Here is a 20,532-nt window from a genome sequence, read left to right on the forward strand (position 1 = left end):
CCCCCCATGGACTGCTCCCCCACTGCCCGGCCTCTCCAGCCGCATCTCTCCCACTGTGGTCCTCACCTCTGTGGTCCAGGCCAGGTGATCTGTCTTCGTCCTGCACATGACATGTGGTCCTGACTGTGGGCCTTTGCACATGCTGTGCCCTCTGCCAGGGCCACTCTTCTCTCCTTCTGCTCTTTGTATCTGGCCAGTTCCTTCTTGTATCAGTCATCTGCTGCTGAGTAACAAACCCCAATTCATGATGTGAAACAATCACAGCCATCGATCCCTGTATCTCTCCAGGTCCTGGGGTTGACTGGGCTCAGCTGGGCACTTCTCACTTGAGTCACTCAGGTGGGTGTAGGCAGATGGTGGCTGGGCTGGGGTCAGCTCGAAGCCCTCCTCACATTTCTGGCTGTTGATGCTGCCTCTCGGCTGAGACATCTACCCGGCGCCTCCCCAAGGGCCTGGCTTCCTCTCTGCTTAGTTAGGAGGTTCTAAGGTCAGTGTCCCCAAGAGAGACAGAGCTGCACACCTTCTCTGACCTGCCTTCAGAAGTCCCATAGCATCACCTCACAGCTGCATTTCATTTGTTAGACTCTCGAGACCAAGGCCAGTCCGTGTGCAAGGGGTGGGGAGGAGACCCCCTTCTTGATGGGAGGGAGCCTCAGAATGCAGACATGTCTTGAAACCACCCCCTGCTCAGTCTCAGCTCAGCAGCATCTGGTGAACGTGGGGGCCTGCAGATCAGCGGGGGGCCAACCTCCGACTGCACTGTCTGGTGTCACAGGGTCTAGGGACACACAGGGACACGGGACAGCAGCGACGGCTGTTCTGGCATGTTTCAGACCGACTCCATCTGCACACTCCAGGCCGCCGCTGTCCCCCTCGACCAGGACCCCCGACTGTGATCCATGAACTTGTGCCCTGATTTCTCCTGCTAAAACCCCCTCTCTGTGTTCTCATTCTGCAGCAAGGCTGGAAGGGAGCCAGACAGCCTGCAAGTTGTGAAACTATCGAGGTATGACATCTTTATTTGGTGCCTCCCCGTCAGATACCTGCCCTCCAGCCCGAGTGTGTGCTCAGGGTGAGAGGTGTGGACGGGCTGTCTTCCCTCCTGCGCCTCAGATGGAGCGTGGCTGCTCCCTTCCCCGAGTCCCGGGTCTGACTTTGCCCTCCTCCTGCAGCCACAGAAAGATCCAGGTGTAGCTGGTGCTTCAGTTTTGACCAGCTGCATGGCATCTAGCTTTTAAAGAGGGTAACCAACTGGCCTGGTTTGCCAGGGCCCAGTGGTTTAGGGGGAGAGGTTCTGGAATGTGGGCCTTTATCAGTGCTGAAACCAGAAAAGTCTCAGGCAGTCTGGGACAAGGCGGCCACCCTACTTTTTAAAAAAAAATTTTTAACTATGGTAAAATACACATATAGTAAAACTTACCATCTTAACCATTTTTAAGTGCACAGTTCAGTGGTGTTAAGTACATTACATTGTTGTGCCTCCACCACCACCATCCAGCTCCAGGACTTCCTCTTCCCAAACTGAAACGCTGTCCCCGTTAAACACTAACCCCCATCCCCTCCCCCAGCCCCTGGTATCACCTTTCCACCTCCTGTCTCTGTGGATTTGAGGACACTAGGTCCCTTATATAAGTGGAATCACAGAGCATTTGTCCTTCTATGACTGGCTTATTTCCCTTGCATCGTGTCCTCCAGGTTCATCCATGGTGTGGCATACTGCAGAAGTTCCTTCCTTTTTAAGGCTGACACCCTACTTTGAAATGCCATCCCAGGAAATGCAACTTGCAGTCATTATTGACAATGGTGGCCCGCGGGCTCATTTTTCCTGGGGGCTCCACAATACTGTAGTTGGGACAGGGCCACTGCTCCCTCATTTTCCCAGGCTGCCCGTGACAGTGTTGTAAGTCCCCGATGGAGCTGGTCCTGTGACAACCAAGTTGGGTAGGTGTTCCTCTCCCCACGTCGCAGACAGGAGGCCTGGGCTCTGAGAACCTGGAGACCTGCCCCCCTCACCCAGCCGGGGAAGCGGCAGAGCAGCTCAGGCCCAGGTGGACTGTCCGCGTGTCTAACGGCCTTTCCCTTGGGCCGGCTATTCCGTGGGGGAACTCCCTGGGACAGAGGCCACTTCCAGCCCCCTCCTGCCCACAGTGAATTAAAACACAGCCCCTGAGACTCCTCCTGCTCTAAGTCAAGAGGAAGGCAGCGCCCTGAGGTCCCTTAGCTCCATGGCCCATTTTACAAAGGGTGACACTGAGGCTGAGATTGAGTGCAGCCTGCCAGGGTCCCTCGTCCCGGGAGAAGACAGACCCTCAGTCACTGTCACAGCTACACCAGCCCCACCCCTAGGGCGTCCACGAAATCTTCCTGCAAACTCACGTCACAGTGTTTTTTTTCAGGATGCTGTATCCCCAGCCCAAGGTGCTCATTCCCTCGTGAGTAAATTTATTGAGAACTGACGCAGTCCTGGGCGCTGTTCTAAAGGCACTGAAGGGTGGTTCCGTTGACATCTCTGCTGGAGCTGGCTTTGCAAATTCTTTTCCTCTGGGGTCTTTCTGAGAGCCGAATTGGAGCCCACAGAGTATTCTCTGTCCTCTCCCTCTGTGGCTTGCATTTCTTGTTTTCTATCTTCTGTCTACCAAAGAATGTGCAGAGGCGTGAGGGGCGCTTCTTCCCTCCCTGGGGAGAGCCCACCCCTCTGCTGGCAACTCCCAGCTCCCCCTCTGAGTCCAGCAGGGTCCATCGTTCCGTGAAAGCTGGAGTAATTTGCACAGATTTGAGTCTGGCTTTGCATCGGGTTGGTTTCCTGCAAATGCCAAGTTTTAGAAGGATGGTCAGCCCTGGGGGGCACCGAGGGGACGGAGGCTGAGTGGGGGTGGTGAGCACCGGGGCTGCATGTGTTCATCCTCCTGCCAGCTCACACGTGGCCCTGTGGCTCTCCCGCGGTGCAGTAGGAAAGACGTCCTTGTCCTGACCCCTTGGCTGGCCCCCATCATCTGGGAGGGGACCTTCAACATTGACATCCTGAACGAGCAGTTCCGGCTCCAGAATGCCACCATCGGACTGACTGTGTTTGCCATCAAAAAGTAAGTGGGTGAGACGACAGGGTAGAGACCGGGAGGTGGGAGTGACCAGGGACATCAGGATTTGTCCTTGTGTCCAGGGCAGAGTAGGGTGGGGACCCCGCCCTGTCCTCCCCAGGGGCAGATGTGCAAGTCCATTCATTCAGCAGTCTTACTGGGCTCTCCTGGGCTCCGAGTGGACACCACCCGGCTCCTTCTCGGGAGGCTGCGTGTCACCCAGGATGGCAGCTCCACCTGCTGGCCCCTCCCTCACCCCTGACATGGCAGACATGTCAGTGACCCCAGCACACTCCCTCACTGAGCCTGGGAGCAGCTGCAGACCCTCCGTCCAGGCCGCAGGGGTCCCTCCACCAACCTGAGAAGCAGAAGGGAGGAAGCCTGTTGGCCTCCGTGGATGGGTAGAAGGGTGATGCCCACAGACCTGGGCTCCTCCCGTTGCTCAGATGCAGGATAAGGGGACAGCGAGGGGGACAGCCAGGGCAGGCACAGCACTCGGTCCCAGACCCCAGGCCCTTGAGAGGGAGCCAACAGTGAGGCCCTGGGATGCCGGGGTCAGGTCACTTCTCGGGGAATGAACTGCAGGCAGGTGGCTCGACCTCTCAGCCTCTGGAAGGGGGCTGGCGGCAGGACCTGCTCACAGATTGCCGCAGGGGGTGAAAGCCAGTAGACACCTGGCCTGCCTTCCCCCACAGAGCTCGCCTGAGACCCGCAGGACGGGCGGAGGCCTCTGCAACCCCCTTTCCCAGTTCAGACCTGAGAGCCCATGTGCAGGGACTAAGAAGGGCACAGGGTCGCCTCCGAATTCGTACTCCAGTTCTGTGGACAAGGGACTGTGGGATCACCAACCAGAAACCTCAGTGCCTGGCACTGGGGTTTGTAAGGGGGGGAGGGGGACCTGCAGGGCGTTATGGGGGGAGGGGGACCCACAAGGGGTCATCAGGGCGGAGAGGACCCGCAGGGGGTCGTTGAGGGGAGGGGGACCCGCAGCGGGTTGTCAGGGGAGGGGGACCCGCAGGGGGTCCGCCCCTGGAGCTCAGCACAGGGGTGTGACCCAGCTCCAGCTTTGCTGACTGTAGCACTGGGAGGTTTCCGGCACCCTAAGCCTCAGGTTTTCCTGTGTAAGATGGGGTGCTGATGGCCCCCCATTTCAGGGAGCAGACGATTAGGGGGGCACAGCCCGCAGACTCGCTCAGGCCGGGCCAGGAAGAAGGCGCACACGGTGGGGGCCCCTGGGATTCGGGGTCCCTCCGCCGGCTCGGCAGTGACCCTCGTCCCGGGCCTGCTCTCCGCGTATCTGCAGATACGTGGTCTTCCTGAAGCTGTTCCTGGAGACGGCGGAGAAGCACTTCATGGTGGGACACAGGGTCAACTACTACGTCTTCACCGACCGGCCGGCCGAGGTGCCTCACGTGCCCCTCCGGGGAGGCCGGCAGATGGTGGTCCTCGAGGTCCCCGCCTCCGCGCGCTGGCAGGACGTGTCCATGCGCCGCATGGAGATGATCAGCAGCTTCTGCGAGCAGCGCTTCCTCCGCGAGGTGGACTTCCTCGTGTGCGCGGACGTGGACATGAGGTTCCGCGACCACGTGGGCGTGGAGATCCTGTCCCCGCTCTTCGGCACCCTGCACCCCGGCTTCTACGGCGCCAGCCGCGAGGCCTTCACCTACGAGCGCCGGCCGCAGTCGCAGGCGCACATCCCCCGGGACCAGGGCGACTTTTACTACATGGGGGCCTTCTTTGGGGGGTCGGTGTCCGAGGTTTACCGGCTCACCAAGGCCTGTCACCAGGCGATGGTGGCCGACTGGGCCAATGGCATTGAGGCCGTGTGGCACGACGAGAGCCACCTGAACAGGTACCTGCTGGACCACAAGCCCACAAAGGTGCTGTCTCCGGAGTACATGTGGGACGAGCAGCTGCTGGGCTGGCCCGCCGTCCTGAGGAAGCTGAGATACGTGGCCGTGCCCAAGAATCACCGCGCCATCCGGAACCGATGAGGGGCTGCGCGGAGGGCGCGGGAGGCCGCCCGTCTCCCTCCTGGGGGGCCGCCCTGATCGGAACCTTCATCGCAGACCCGGCAGCTCCACTGCTTTTCTGTCCTGTTGAGGTAAATTGTTGAGGCCTAGCACCGCCCCTCCCCGGTACAGGCCGGCCCAGCGCTACACCCCTGCCACACACACACACACACTCACACACTCACACTCACACAAACACACACGCGGCCTCAGGCACACAAGTTCTTGGAGCAGCTGGCCCACCTTCAGCTGCTCACTGGGTGCTCCTAAGGTCCTTCAGCGCCCCTGACACAGGTGGTCTCAGCCCTTTGTGACAAACGAGATCAGAGATGATGTCTCTTCCAGAGCAGGAAGGAGGCCCCAGCACGCTGGGTCACACAGGCCTGGGGGGCCCACAGCTCCAGCTTTAGGCCAAATTCCTTCCTTTTCTGGAGTCCTGGGCTTAGATGAAAGGTCCCTTGGGCACGCACGCAGGGGATGAAGGTGAGGCTGTTTCAGGACCCTCCTGGCTGGCGCCTGGCTCCCCCACCAGCCCAGGGCACAGCCCACTGCCCACCGGGAGCTGAGCAGTCCCCTTCTCCCGTCACCTCAGGCCCCTCTCATTTTACTCAGGAGCTGCCGGTTCCCTGTTCCTGAGAACAGAACATTTCTAGATGATAATAGGAACTTGCTGACTGTCATAAAAACCTGTCTCCTTTACTTCAAAATGATTTCTGTGCCCCTCAGCCAGGCCCTCGCGTGGCCTGAAATGCTGCTTTCCCCTCTCAGGAGACAGAGGGAAGTCACACATTGCACAGTTATTTCTCTTCTGTGGTTGGTAAATACTCATAATTTCTGAGTCCTTTGCCGCTGTAAGAGGCCTGGGTTCTCTGTCAGATATTCTCCCGTGTCAATGCTGAGCAACTGTTTTTATGTAAGAACAATTCAGGAAAAAGGTTTTCTCCTTTATTCACAATGAGCACAGCCTGGTGGGGCTGGGAGAGGCTCTAGAGCCAGAACAGGCCCTGTGCCAGGTCCTCCCCTCCCAGTCCAGCTCCACCCTGTGGCCATGAGGGTCAAGGGTGTGCGTCTCAAGCCTTTCAGCTTCCTGAGCCAGAAGCCTGGCCGTGACCCCTCAGCGAAGGATCTGGGTCATTTCTGGTTTTAAACGGGTATTTCTGTGGTGGCTTTTGTCTGGATGTGCGTCCCGCTGGGATTCCTCGGTGCTCACTGACGAATTTGCGCTCCTGCACTCTCTTTGGAACTGTCTGCCTTCAGGCACCCAACTTGGGGCAGAGCATGAGGGGGTGAAAAAATATGCGCGACCCTGCTCTGGGCCCTCCTCGGATGGGGCGATGGCTCCTTCCTCCTGAGTCACTTCTTTCTTATTGTGGTCAAATATACAGAACATCCACCATCTCAATCGTGTCCAAGTGTGCGGGTCAGGGGCATTAAGTACATTCTCTGTGGGGCAGCCATCTCCTCCCTTGTCTCTAGAGCTTTCTCGTCTCCTCCCACTAGCCAGTCACTCCGCAGCCCCGTCCTGCAGAGCCTGGCCCTCGGTTCTGCTTCCTGTCTGTGACTCTGGCTGCTCTCGGCCCCTCATGTAAGTGGGGCCATCCAGCACTTGTCTCTTAGGGACTTGCTTCCTTCAGCAGCACCGTGGTCTCAAGGGCCGTCCACAGTCAGCCTGGAGCCTGCGCCCCTTTTCGCCCCAAGGGAGTCGCTCCGTCACTCTCTTGGCTCTCCTGTCTACCCTGTGCCTCTTCAGTCCCCTTTGGTCTCTCCTCCTCATCTGCCCCCCTCGGCCTCCGCCAGTGCCACCTGTCCCCTCCAGATGCACATACCTGGGGGCCGCGGGCCCCACCTGCCCATGTCAGGTCCCTGCTCTCCACCCCACCCTGCCTAGCCACCTGCTCCTCCCACAGATGTCCCCATCTCAGGAGAGGGAAGCCCCAGGCCCAGAGCCTGGGGGTCATCTGTGACTTCTCGCTTGCCGCCACCTCCAAACTGTCCACAGATCCTGCCGGCTGTCCTCCCTCCAGCCGTTTATGGTCACCGTCCACTTCTACCGGCCTGATCCCGGCCGCAGTCCTCTTGGCCTGGACTGTAGGAATAGCCTTCCGCCTGGTCGTCCTGCTTCCACCCTGAGCCCTCCAGTCCCCAGTCCCCTCAGCAGCCAGACAGATCCCAACAGTGGTCCACAGAGTCACTCCTCTGCTGGGGCCCTGCGGGGCTCCCATCCCACCCGGAGTCAGCGTGTCTCCAGGGGCCTCCACCTCCACTGCGTACCGGTTCACACTCGAGGTCAGACCCAGGCGGTACCAGACCTCAAACTTACAGTTATTCCCTTCAAGGAAAAGAATAAACACTTAGGTACCACGGGAATATTTAGAATGAGAAAGGAAGTTGCACCATCTGCCTCCCACTAGGAGCCTCCCAGCTATACTGGGCCCCTTGCTTTCCCCCAAACCCCAGGCCTTCAGATGATCTCTACAGGGGGCCTCCCCCCAGAGGGTTGTATTCCTTCCTCCCCCACTCTTTCAGATCTGTGCTCATGTGGCCACTCGTCAGAGTGTCCTTCCCTGGCCACCTAACCTACAATAGCAACCCCAGCCTGCCTGTGCCACTCCTTCATCGTCACACCAGCCCCTGAGCCCCTCTCTCTTCTCCATCTCTTAACTTTGTCATTTGGAGAATGTTGTATAAATGGAATCATTCATTCTGTGACCTTTTGAGATTTGTGTGTGTGAAGAGTTCATTGCTTTTTGTTGCTGAGTAGTATTCCGTGGTCTGGAGGGCCTGCACTGTGTTTAACCAACCATTCACCTATTGAAGGGCGTTTTGGTTCTTTGCAGTTTGGGGCTATTTAAAATAAAGCTACGAGACAGACAGGGTGCGCAAAGCAGAAGGATTAGTTGGGACCTGCCTTGGTGACCCCATGGCATCCCCCAGAACCGTAACTGTCGTGGCCCTCTCAGTGGCCCTGGGACTCTTCTTTGTTTTCATGGGGACTATCAAGTTGACCCCCAGGCTCAGCAAGGATGCCTACAGTGAGATGAAACGTGCTTACAAGAGCTATGTCCGAGCCCTCCCTCTGCTGAAGAAAATGGGGATCAATTCCATTCTCCTCCGCAAAAGCATTGGTGCTCTTGAGGTGGCCTGTGGCATTGTCATGACCCTTGTGCCTGGGCGTTCCAAAGATGTGGCCAACTTCTTCCTACTCTTGCTGGTGTTGGCTGTGCTCTTCTTCCACCAGCTAGTCGGTGATCCTCTCAAACGCTACGCCCATGCCCTGGTGTTTGGGATCCTGCTCACCTGCCGCCTGCTGATTGCCCGCAAGCCGGAAGATCGGTCTTCTGAGAAGAAGCCCTCACCACCACCAGCGAATGCAGGGAATGCCGAGGAGCAGCCCTCCTTATATGAGAAAGCCCCTCAGGGCAAAATGAAGTTGTCATAGGAAAGCGGAAGTGCTAAAAGTGGACCTTCCAGGCAGTTGCCTCCATGACACCCAGGAAGATGTTACCGTGTTTTTCATTTGATTTATTTATCTTGGGGGAAAGGGAAAAATATAATCTGCAAGTTAATGGCCCTATTGGCTTGTGTACACCTATACCCTAAAATGACCTCCCCACATAGACATATGTGCACCACTTTTAATCACTCTGGGGCAACGCTCACATCTTGCTGCATGTACATGTATATGGCTAACTATTGAAGTGTATTTGTGAGATGGACTCCAGCAAGCATGTGACTGTGAGATTGTGTGTGGGAAAATGTATTTACTGTGTGTGTGTGCACACACGCACATGCAGAGGAGAAGGCTCTGATCTTGAACTAATCCTGCATTGGTATCCTTCCCTTTATAGACTGATTCTAGCCAAGGCAGAATAAAATAAACCTCCTATAAAGAGAATCCTGCTTCTGGTATAAAACAAATGATGTATTCCCATGGGATGGGGGAATCCCTCGATAGATTAAGCTGAAAACTTAAACCTACCACTTTAGGAAAAAGCTTCTTCAATTTGAGACACTGAGTTATATGAAAAATTAATTAGCCTCGACTTTAACAGTTGTTTAACTTCTAAATACTCCGTATTGAGTTTAATGAAAATAAGGGATATATGCAGTCATTAGATAATCTAATCCTTCAAGTGATAAAATTGGAAGTTTCACCTTGCCTTTGTCTGAACCCAACCTACTAAGCTCCTTTACTCACAGTTTGAAACTGAAGCAGTAAATGTGTTACCAGACATCTTTTTTCGGATTTTCTTAAGCCAAAAGCTGCCTCACTTCCACTGTTCTCAGCAGCTAACCAGCATTTGGCAGCTGCTCCACTGTTGCGATTGAGGGAGCAGGGATTAGTCCTATTAGAAGTCTGTGAATCTCAAACTCTACCGTTCTCTTAAATCATCTGAAATTTGACAGAGGAGCTGTATCCAGTGTTTCCCCGCCGAACAGATTCACTACTCCTACTGAATCTTCACTGAACTTTGCTAGTGTAAACAAAGATCCAAGTTACCCCCACGGTTGTCTCCCCTACACCTTTTTATCATTCTGGTGGGTGGAGTTTAGCTGGGGGAAGGACATTTGATATGGGTTAGTTGGATTGAGCAGTATGAAAATTTGCTTTCTTCATTACATACTGCTGTGTGTCCTTGTTGATGTGCTTTGATGGTTTTAATATTATTGTGCCAGAGATGGGGAAAGGGGTGGGGGTGTTGTGTGTGGGGGGAGTACAAATTATTGTATTTTCTTCAATGTCATTGTTCTTGTTAATTGATACCTCTCTGTCTTATTTCTTTCATTCTTTCAAAATAAAAATTTTTGAAATTTGAAAAATAAAATAAAATAAAATAAAATAAAATAAAGCTACTATGAACATTTTTGTGCAGGTTTCTGTGTGGACATAAATTTTCAAGTCTTGGGAAAATACCAAGGAGCTCAATGGCTGGATCATGTGTTAAGATATGTTTAATTTCATAAGAAACCACCAAACTGACCCCCGAAGTGGCTGTACCATTTTGCATTCCCACCAGCCGTGAGTGGGAACTCCTGGTGTGCCATGTCCTCACCAGTATTTCACAGTGTCAGTGTTTTGGCTTTTAGCCATTCTAATAGGGGTGTAGTGGTATCTCATTGTTTTAATTTGCAAAGCCCTGGTGGCATATGATGTGGAACATCTTTCCATATGTTTATTTGCCATCTGTATATCTTCTCTGGTGAGGTGTCTGTCCAGATCTTTGGTCGTTTTTAATTGGGTGGTTTGTTTTCTTATTGTTGAGTTTTAAGAGTTTTTTGTATATATATATATTTTTTTATTTATTTTTTTGTGAGGAAGATCGGCCCTGAGCTAACATCTGCCAATCCTCCACTTTACGCTGAGGAAGACTGGCCCTGGGCTAGCATCCATGCCCATCTTCTTCTACTTTATATGGGACGCCGCCACAGCATGGCTTCACAAGCGGTGTGTTGGTGCGCGCCTGGGATCCGAACCGGTGAACCCCGGGCCGCCGCAGCAGAGCACACACTTAACTGCTTGCGCCACGGGGCCGGCCCCAGAGATTTTTGTATATTTGAATACCAGTTCTTTATCAGATACGTGTTTTGAAAATATTTTGTCCCAGTTTGTGGCTTGTCTCAAAATCAGGAGTGACATCCACAAAAGTATCCACTAACTATGGTGCTCTGTGGTTTCTAGCTAAAAACCGTGTTGAGGAAACCTGTTGAAATCATGGAGAGCCCTTCTCCGTTCTGTGGACCCACGTGTGAAGGAGCACAGCCTCAGAATCACAGATGGTCTAGCTCAGAGCTGCCCCTGGTGTCCTGCACCAAGCCCAGAGCAGGAGGGAGCAGGGACCCCCCGCCCCCCAACCCGGGTGTGAAAGCTCCAGAAACAGCTCAGCCCTGAGCCTGGTCCGTGCGGGGAGAACAGAGCTCTCAGAGCTGTGAGGAGGACACAGCAGAGTCTCAGGACGGACGCCCGTATTTGAGATAAGTGAGAAGGCCTGAACTGTATCACAGTTTATCCTTAGGAGAGTCAGAGGAGCAGGGGCTGGCGATGTCTCCATGCTTGACTTTCCGTGTTGATTCTACTCCCCCTGACAACTGGCGCCGGGCTGCCTTCTCCACCTGCGTCCATCTCATTTAACTTCACGGAATCCCCACCTTGGAAGGAGCATTGTCCCCATGTCATGTCTGGGAACTGGAGGTGCAGGAAGTGTCACCAATGCCCCCCAGCTCATAGCTACAGCTGGCATGGAACTCAGGGTCAGGAAAAGTGTTCCTGGAGTTTCTACCTGCTGAGTCTGGTCAGGTTCTCACGCCTGCCCTGGGGCGGTACCATCTCTCGAGGGCTTTGGGCAGTGTGTGGAGGCCCTTTGCGCTGTCCCAGTGCCTAGGGCGATGGGGAGACCACTGGCACTTAAAGGGGGCAGTACATGCCACAGACTGAAGAATTGTCCCCACCCACCACCCCATGCCCAGGGTGCCCAGGTGAGAACCATGGGGAGAACTGGGGAAGGACATCTAGCTCTGGCCTCAGTTGGTCACTGGGGATGAAGACGGGGCTCCTACCAGCACAGTGGCTGGTCCCTGGGAGCATGAGCACTCTGCACTTGGAGCAAATCAATGAAAACATTGAAACCCTTAGAGCCCTGGAGCACTCTGGTCCTTTCACCTTCTCTGAGAAGGTGCCACCTTCTGCACTGTGGCCTTGGAGCTGCGTTGAAGGTCATAGAATCAGGGTCCCTGGATAAGCCTTGGGGGAGACCCTCGTCACTGTCAGCCCCGGGCAGCTTCCCTGAGCCCCACTGACCCTGGGTGCTCCTCTGCATCTCTCAGACCGGGCCCCGCCCCTTGGCCCAAGCTCTGCTGGGACCCCCTTCCAGGCCCCTCTTCAGCTCAGCCCCAGGCCCTGGGCTGCACCTCTCCCAGACCCTGTCCCGCCTCTCCCCACAACAGCTGAGCCCCCGCCCCACCTAGGTCCTGCCCACTTGTGACCAAGATCACAAACCAGGTCCTGGTGGTCAATCGGAGCCACCGCCAGCTGTCCTTCCCCCTGCTGGGGACCACCTGCAGCACAGCCCCACACTGGTGGGGCTGGTGGACGCCAGGAAGGCTCTGGGGACGGAGACCCTGGGCCAATAGGGTCTGCCCCGCCTGCGCCGCCCACTGTCCTCCCTCCAGCCCAGCTCGGGGCTGGTCAGGCTGGGGATGTGTTCCCTCATCTCTCCCCTTTTGTTGTTACTCACAAATGCTCCTGGTGAAGTGAAGGTGCTTTAAATAAAGTTAGAAATCGATAAAGGTATAAAGAAGAGATTAATAAGTGCTGCTAATCCCAGCCCACAGGTAACATTTTGGCAAATTTGCTCGCAGGCTTTTGAGTCCCTGCTCTATATATGGTTTCACATCTTGTTTTCTTCATTAACATTGTTTCCTAAGCATTTTCTGAAGTCAGCACAAATTTTTCCCCAGCCTTATTGAGGCATGATTGAAAAATAAAAATTGTATATATGCGAGGTGTACAATGTGATGATTTGATATGTGAAATTATTACCACAATCAAGCTAGTTAACATATCCCTATCTATCACCTTACATAGTTATCCTTTTGTGTGTGTGTGTGATGGGAACACTTAAGATCGCCTTTCTTAGCACATTTCAAGTATATAATACATTATTATTAAGTATGTTCACTATGCTGTACATAAGGTCTCTAGAACTTATTCATCTTATATCTGAAAGTTCGTACCCTTTGACCAACATTTCCCATTTCCCCCACCCCTTAGCCTCGGGTAACCACCATTCTACTCCGTTCCTATGAGTCTGATGTTTTTAGATCCCACATATAAGTGAGATCATGCAGTAGTTGTCTTTCTCTGTCTGACCTATTTCACTTAGCATAATGTCCTCCAGGTTCATCCATGTTGTTGCAAATGGCAGGATTTCCTTCTTTTTTGTGGCTGAATAATGTCACACTATATATAAATATATATCACATTTTCTTTATTCACTAATTTGTCGAGGGACCCTTAGGTTGTTTCCATGTCTTGGCTATCGTAAATAACGCTGCAATGAATACGGGAGTGCAGATATCTCTTTGAGATAGTGATTTCATGTCTTTTGGATATATACCCAGAAGTGAGATTGCCGGGTTATATGGTAGTTCTGTTTTGAATATTTTGAGGAACCTCCATATGGTTTTCCACAGTGGCTGCACCAACTTACATTCCCACTAACAGTGCATAGGAGTTCCCTTTCTCCACATCCTCGCCAACACTTGTCACCTCTTGTCCTTTTGATAACAGACAGCCTAACAGGTGTGAGGAGATGTCTCATTGTGGTTTTGATTTGCATTTCCCTGACGATTCGTGATGTTGAGCATCTTTTCATGTACCTGTTGGCCATCTGTTTGTCTTCTTTGGAAAAATATCTATTCAGGTCATTTATCCATTTCTTCATCAAGTTATTTGTTTTTTTGCTATTGAGTTGTAAGAGTTCCTTATATATTTTGGATATTAACCCGTTATATATATATCGTTTGCAAATATTTCCTCCCTTCTGCTGGTCGTGTTTTATTTTTTGTTGGTTCTTTTGCTGTGCAGAAACTTTTTAGTTTGATGTGGTCTCATTTACTTATTTTTGCTTTTGTTGCCTGTGCTTTTGGTGTCACTTCCAAAGAACCATTGTCTAGACCAATCTCAAGGAGCTTCCCCCTATGTTTTCTTCTAGGAGGTTCATGGTTTGGGGTCTTATATTTAAACAAGTTTTTAATCCATTTTGAGTTGATCTTTGTCTATGATAAGGGTCCAGTTTCATTCTTTCACAGGAGGGTATCCAGTTTTCCTAATACCATTTACTGAAGAGACTGTCATTTCCCCATTGTATGTTCCTGGTACATTTGACGAAGGTGAGTTGACCGTATATGCAAGGGTTTATTTCTGGGCTTTCTATTCTGCTCCATTGATCTATGTGTCAGTTTTTATGGCAGTCCCACACTGTTTTGATTACTATAGCTTTGTGATATAGTTTGAAATCAGGAAGCATGATGCCTCCAGCTTTGTTGTTCTTTCCCAAGACTGCTTTAGCTATTTGGGATCTTTTGTGGTTCCATACAAATTAAGATTAGTTTTTCTATTTCTGTGAAAAATGCTATTGGAATTTGACAGGGATTTCATTGAATCTATAGATTTCTTTGGGTAGTATGGATATTTTAACAATATTAATTCCTCCAATCTATGATCATGCAATATCTTTCCACTGATTTGTATCTTCTTCAGTTTCTTTCATCAATGTTTTATAGTTTTCAGTGTACAGATCTTTCACCTCCTTGGCAAATTTATTCCTAAATATTTTATTCTTTTTGGTGCTATTGTAAATGGGATTGTTTACTTAATTTCTTTTTTGGGTAATTTGTTGTTAGTATATATAAATGCAACTGATTTTTCTATGTTGATTAGGTATCCTGCAACTTTACTGAATTTGTTTATTGGTTCTAACAGTGTTTTTGGTGGAGTCTTCAGGATTTTCTAATATACGATCATGTCATCTGCAAATAGAGACAGTTTTACTGCTTCCTTACCAGTTTGGATGTATTTTATTTCTTTTTTTGCCTAGTGGCTCTGGCTGGAACTTCCAGTACAATGTTGAATAAAAGTGGTGGGAGTGAGTGTCCTTGTCTTGTTCCTGATCTTAGAGGAAAAGGTTTCAGATGTTCACCATTGAGTATGATGTTAGGTGTGGGCTTGTCATATATGGCCTATATTATGTTGAGGTACATTCCTTCTATACCCAATTTGTTGAGAGTTTTTCTTACCATGAAAGTACGTTGAATTTTGTCAAGTGCTTTTTCTGCATCTATTGAGATGATCTTGCAATTTTTATCCTTCAGTCTGTTAATGTAGAGTGTTGCATTTATTGATATATGTATGTTGAACCATCCCTATGTACCAGGGATAAATCCTGCTTGATCATGGCTTATGATCTTGTAATGTGCTATTGAATTCAGTTTGCTAGTATTTTTTTGAGGATTTTTGAGTCTATATTCATCAGGGATGTTGGCCTGTAATTTTCTTTTCTTGTCGTGTTCTTGTCTGATTTTGGTATCCAGATAATACTGGCCTCATAAAATGAATTTGTAAGTGTTCCCTCCTCTTCAGTTTTTTGGAAGAGTTTAAGACAGATTGGTATTCATTCTTCTAAATGTTTGGTAGAATTTAACAGTGAAGTTATCTGGTCCTAGGCTTTTCTTTGTTTGGGGATTTTTGATTACCGATTCAATCTCCTTACTCGTTATTGGTCTGTTCAGATGTTCTGTGTCTTCGTGATTCAGTCTTCATAGGTTGTATGTTTCTAGGAATATCCAAATTGTTTGCGTATAATTGTTCATAGTTGTCTCTTATGATCCTTTGTATTTCTGTGGTATCAGTTGTAATATCTCCTGTTTCATTTATGATTTTATTTGAGTGTTCTCCCTTTTTTTCCTTAGTCTAGCTAAAGGCTTGTCTATTTTGTGCATCTTTTCAATAAACCAACTATTAGCTTCAGTGATCATTTTATCGTTTTCCTAGTCGCTATTTCATTTATTTGCTCTGATCTTTCTTATGTCATTTTCTGCCAACTTTCAGCTTTGTTCTTTTTCTAATTCCTTGACATGTAAAATTGGGCTATTTATTCAAGATCTTTATTTTTTCTTAATATAGGTGTTTATCACTATCAGTTTCCCTGTTAGAACTGCTTTTGCTGTATCCTGTAAGTTTTAGTGTGTTGTGTTTCCATTTTTTGTTTTTCTCAAGATATTTTATATTTACCTTTTGAATTCTTCTTTGACCCACTGGCTGTTCAGAAGTATATTATTTTTTTTCACATATTTGAGAATTTTCCTCCTGTTTTTGGTTTCTAGTTTAATCCCATTTTGGGCATATCAAAGATGTTTGATATAATTTCAGTCTTCTTAAGTTTGTTAGGACTTGTTTTGTTACTTATGATCTATCTTGGAGAATGTCTCATGGGTACTTGCAAAGAAAGTGTATTCTGCTGCTGTTGGATGGAATGTACTCTGTATATCTGTTGGGCTAATTTGGTCTAAAGTGTAGTTCAAGTCGATTATTTCCTCGCTGATTTTCTGTACGATCTATCCATTGTTGAATGTGGGGTATTGAAGGCTCCTGCAATTGTTGTATTGATGTCTATTTTTCCGTTCAGATCAATTAATATTTGCTTTATATATTTAGGTGCTTTGAGGTTAGGAGCATATATATTTACCATTGTTATATCCTCTTGATGAATTGTCCCCCTTATCATTACATTATGATCTTTTTTGTCTCTTGTTACAGTTTTTGACTTAATGTCTATTTTGTCTGATATAGTACAGCTACTTCCACTCTATTTTAGTCTCCCTTTGCATGGAATGTCTATTTCCATCCCTGCCCTTTGATTTTATGTGTGTCCTTAAGCTAACGTGAATCTTGCAGGCAGCATAGACAGGGGTCTTGTTGTATGAGACCCCATCCCACCCTACTAGCTGTGCTCCCAACAGCATTTCCAATGTGGTCCCAGGAACTGGTAATCATTTAGTCCAGTCTAGTTTCAGAAATTAAGAAACAATGAGTAAGAAAAACTTTTATTCTCACTCTTTTGTATTGGGCATTATTAACAAGGTGAAATATTGTGACAAAAGATTGGACCAGAATCAGCTGGAAAAACAAAAGTGTAGATAACTGAGGGGAGAGGTGAGAAACAATAAAAATAGCAAGTGTCCAGGAATTGTTTGCCATCACGATGTCCCTGGCCCTCCTGGGAGGCCCTGCTGCCTCGGTCCCTGCACACCAGAAACAGACAATGTTTTCTCTGCAAGGATGCTTTCTGAGTTCTATTTCCTGGCACATTTGTATTTTTAGGGTTTCTTGTTTGTTTTAAAAGTATATAAATATATAGATATGGGTAGGTTATGAATGGGATTTTGTTTTAATTGAGTGACATATTTATTGTAGAAAATAGAAGAAAGTACAATGAAGAATACAGAAATGACCCATAATCCCACCACTGACATCCACCTCCCCAAACTCCCAGGTCAGGTCCTTTGTGTTTGAGTGGGGATCAAACTGGGAAATTTGTGTGTGGCTTTTGCATGGCATCTCCATTGCCCTCCCTGGAATGACTAACCAGCTAGAAACCACCTGGTTAGTTCACCTCCTGTGTGCACCGATGCACAGGAGCTGAGACGGAGAAGGAAGGAGGGCCTCAGGCCTTGGAATCTCCCCCTTCATCTCAGCATCAGCTCTGCTCTGTCCCCTCACCCTTACCTGGAGAATGCATCTGGACTCATCCCCATCCTGTTCCGTCCTCTGCCACCAGCCATCGTCCACCAGCTCCCTAGCCCCTAGTAGAGGGAAGAATGGCAAGAACAATCACAAGAGCCATTATTTATGGAGTTCTTGCTGTGTGCCAGCAAGGAGTTAATCCTCTCACTAAGAGAGAGTTACCAAAATTAACCTATTTTACAGATGAAGAAACTGAAGCCCAGAGAGTTAATTGCTTGGCCAGGGTCTGTGAGATAGGAAGATATCCAGGCTATGAAGCTAGACCCCATGATTCCAGATTCTTGTACCAACCACTATGTGATCTGGCCTTGGGACTAATCAGAAAAAAAGTTTTAATCATCTGATTGGATTTGAAACTTGAAGCATAGCATACATACCAGAAAGTATGGAAATCATATGTGTATTGCTCAGTGAATTATCCAAAAGGAACACACCTGGTAACAAATACCACAGGAAATAGAACAATACTAATCATCTGGATACCTTGTCTGATGCACCCATTGCAGGTCACGTCCCTCTCTTCCCCAAGGATAACCAATATTTCACCTTTTGATTTAGTTTTGCTTGTTTTTGAAATTGATTTAAATGGGATCATACAGAATGTTTTCTTTTATGTCTGGCTTCTTTCATTATGCTTGTAAGATTCATACATATTCTTCAACGTGGCTGTAGCTCAGTTTAAGAATGCTTAGTTATCCATTTAACCATGGTAACAATTAAAGATTTTCAGGTGAATGCAGATAATTAAATAGTTGTAAGAAAAACCTTAGCACCTGTGATTAAAGACCTGATAAAAACAATATAGGAAATTTATTTTGATAAAACATAAAATTCGTACCCTTCTGGTAGACTAGTCAAAGAAAAACACTTTCATAATCTCTTTACCAAGAGCAGTCTAAAAGTTCAAGAAAATTATCCTTTTAAGAGAGAGGGGAAAAAAACAAGTTCTAATTTTGCATTAGCTTACTTTTGATATTAAAACTTATTCACCTAATTAAATTTATTTCAATCTTAGCCAACTTGACCATGCAAAACTCTTTTCTCAGGGTTCCTCCTCCACACACCTTCTATAATTTTCTTTTTTTTACATTCAGAATTTGTCTCATGCCTTCTTTTTTTCCTCCTAGTACCGTAGGACAAATTTACCTTTCTTAACCAACCAAACAAAAATATTTCCATTCCTTTTATCTTCTTTACTGAAAACATACCTTACTCTCCTTGAATACAAACATATTTTCCTTAATTTTTAGTAGCTTTAATCACACATATTAGAATTTTTAACCCTTAGAAACCTTAATTTCTTTTTTTTTTTTAAAGATTTATTTATTTATTTTTCCCCCAAAGCCCCAGTAGATAGTTGTATGTCATAGCTGCACATTCTTCTAGTTGCTGTATGTGGGACGCGGCCTCAGCATGGCCGGAGAAGCGGTGTGTCGGTGCGCGCCCGGGATCCGAACCCGGGCCACCAGCAGCGGAGCATGCGCACTTAACCGCTAAGCCACGGGGCCGGCCCTGAAACCTTAATTTCTAAGTAAAAACTAAATAAGCAATTATAAACTTTCTTTTACATTAGCATTTTGTGGCTTGGCAAATTTATAAATACTTTTTATAATTTCTAAAAACACATTACTTCATAGTACAATCTTTTAATAAAATACATGTTTATCAATAGACCCAAAACACCTCTTAGTTTTTCTGCAATAAGAAGCCAAAAGTAGGTAAACCTATATTTAATAATTAGTGTCTAATATTTTATCTTATTTGGAAATGATGTAGATATTCAATGAATTTTCCATCATTTAATTGAGTAAAACTTCAAAGTTTCAAGTTACTAAAGAGATTTTGGAAGTTATTAAATACATGTCATAAAATATAATTATTGCTAAAAGTTTAAACTCTTATCTCATTTACATCTAAATCATTTGTTCCCAAGAATTATGTTTAGATTACCCAAGAAAACTTCATGAGACATTAGACAAAATTAGCTATTATTATTTTTGTTAACCAGTTTTGTAATAGAGATAACATCATCTTATCTGACCAATAAATGTAGAATAAAGGCTGCATGTCTGCATCATAGCCAATGTTGGTAACTCTGAGGACATGTCCACTTTAATCAAACCAACAATCTTAAGTTTTCATTTACCAAAGATTATTTCACATTATGTTAACTTGAAAGACATGTAAGTCAGTTAAACAGAGCTCTTAATTTTGGCCATACCATCCAGAGGTAAAATATCACATATTTATAACATACACATAGACACACATGAACACACAGGTAGACACAGACAGGGACGTTAAATTTTTGTTATGAATCAGGTGTAATACAAAACTCACTAGTTTATGAGAAACATTTGCATTTCAAAGAATGGCTCTCAGGTACTAGAGAAGATGGGAGCAGAAAATCTACATCATAAAGACACAGAGAAAGCAGTGAAGTTTTCTTCAAGATGGAGTTTCTGGGGCATATTTGCCTTATCTGTTTCTAATGTCTCAATCAATATATAGGAGCATTTTGAGGAACAGGGGAGGCTTTGGGATTGGCAAAAGACAGGTAAACTTTGAACTGCTTTCTAGAGCCACACCTCCAGCCTTGCAAAGATTTGCAAGACAAAGACGGTTGCTTCCTGTTCCCCAAAGAACTGGGTTACAGTCTGACAAAAGAGGCTGACTCATCCCTCCAGCTACACCCTTCCAATCGCTTCTTTTTTTTTTTTTTTTTCTTTTTGTGAGGAAGATCCGCCCTGAGCTAACATCCATGCCAATCCTCCTCTTTTTGTTGAGGAAGACTGGCCCTGGGCTAACATCCGTGCCCATCTTCTTCCACTTTATGTGGTATACCGCCACAGCATGGCCTGACAAGCGGTGCGCCGGTGTGCTCCCGGGATCTGAACCTGGGCCACCAGCAGTGGAGCGCGCGCACTTAACCGCCACGCCACGGGGCCGGCCCCCAATTGCTTGTTTATATCAGGGAAATTTTTAACTTGAGAGGTGAATCAAAAGATTTTTATGTTCTAAAACTTTCAGGACAATGTATCACACCTTTAAAAGTCTGCACAAAGCATTTAACAAAGGCCCCTTTTTTTTCTAAGTGTACAGTTTAACCCTAGACCAATTTACCTTGGGGGGTGAGGGGAAG

The 20,532-nt window shown here is 47.9% G+C and overlaps 1 protein-coding gene and 1 pseudogene across 1 annotated transcript in view; both read left to right on the forward strand.

Moving 5' to 3' along the window:
• Window positions 1–6,487, forward strand: part of LOC101407140 (ABO, alpha 1-3-N-acetylgalactosaminyltransferase and alpha 1-3-galactosyltransferase) — a 29,439-nt gene extending 22,952 nt beyond the window's left edge. Inside the window, exons 4-7 of the mRNA XM_014781968.2 lie at window positions 959–1,006; window positions 2,397–2,432; window positions 2,949–3,083; window positions 4,381–6,487. Coding sequence (XP_014637454.2) covers window positions 959–1,006; window positions 2,397–2,432; window positions 2,949–3,083; window positions 4,381–5,071 — 910 coding nt within the window. The 3' untranslated portion in view covers window positions 5,072–6,487. The remainder of the gene's footprint in view (window positions 1–958; window positions 1,007–2,396; window positions 2,433–2,948; window positions 3,084–4,380) is intronic.
• Window positions 6,488–6,631: 144 nt separating this feature from the next.
• LOC147913176 (putative acetylcholine receptor chaperone pseudogene) lies at window positions 6,632–9,803 on the forward strand (annotated as a pseudogene).
• The last annotated feature ends 10,729 nt before the right edge of the window (window positions 9,804–20,532 follow it).

Source organism: Ceratotherium simum, chromosome 29, assembly GCF_057802395.1.
Source record: "Ceratotherium simum simum isolate JZ-2026a chromosome 29, ASM5780239v1, whole genome shotgun sequence".
Classification (NCBI taxonomy): Eukaryota; Metazoa; Chordata; class Mammalia; order Perissodactyla; family Rhinocerotidae; genus Ceratotherium; species Ceratotherium simum.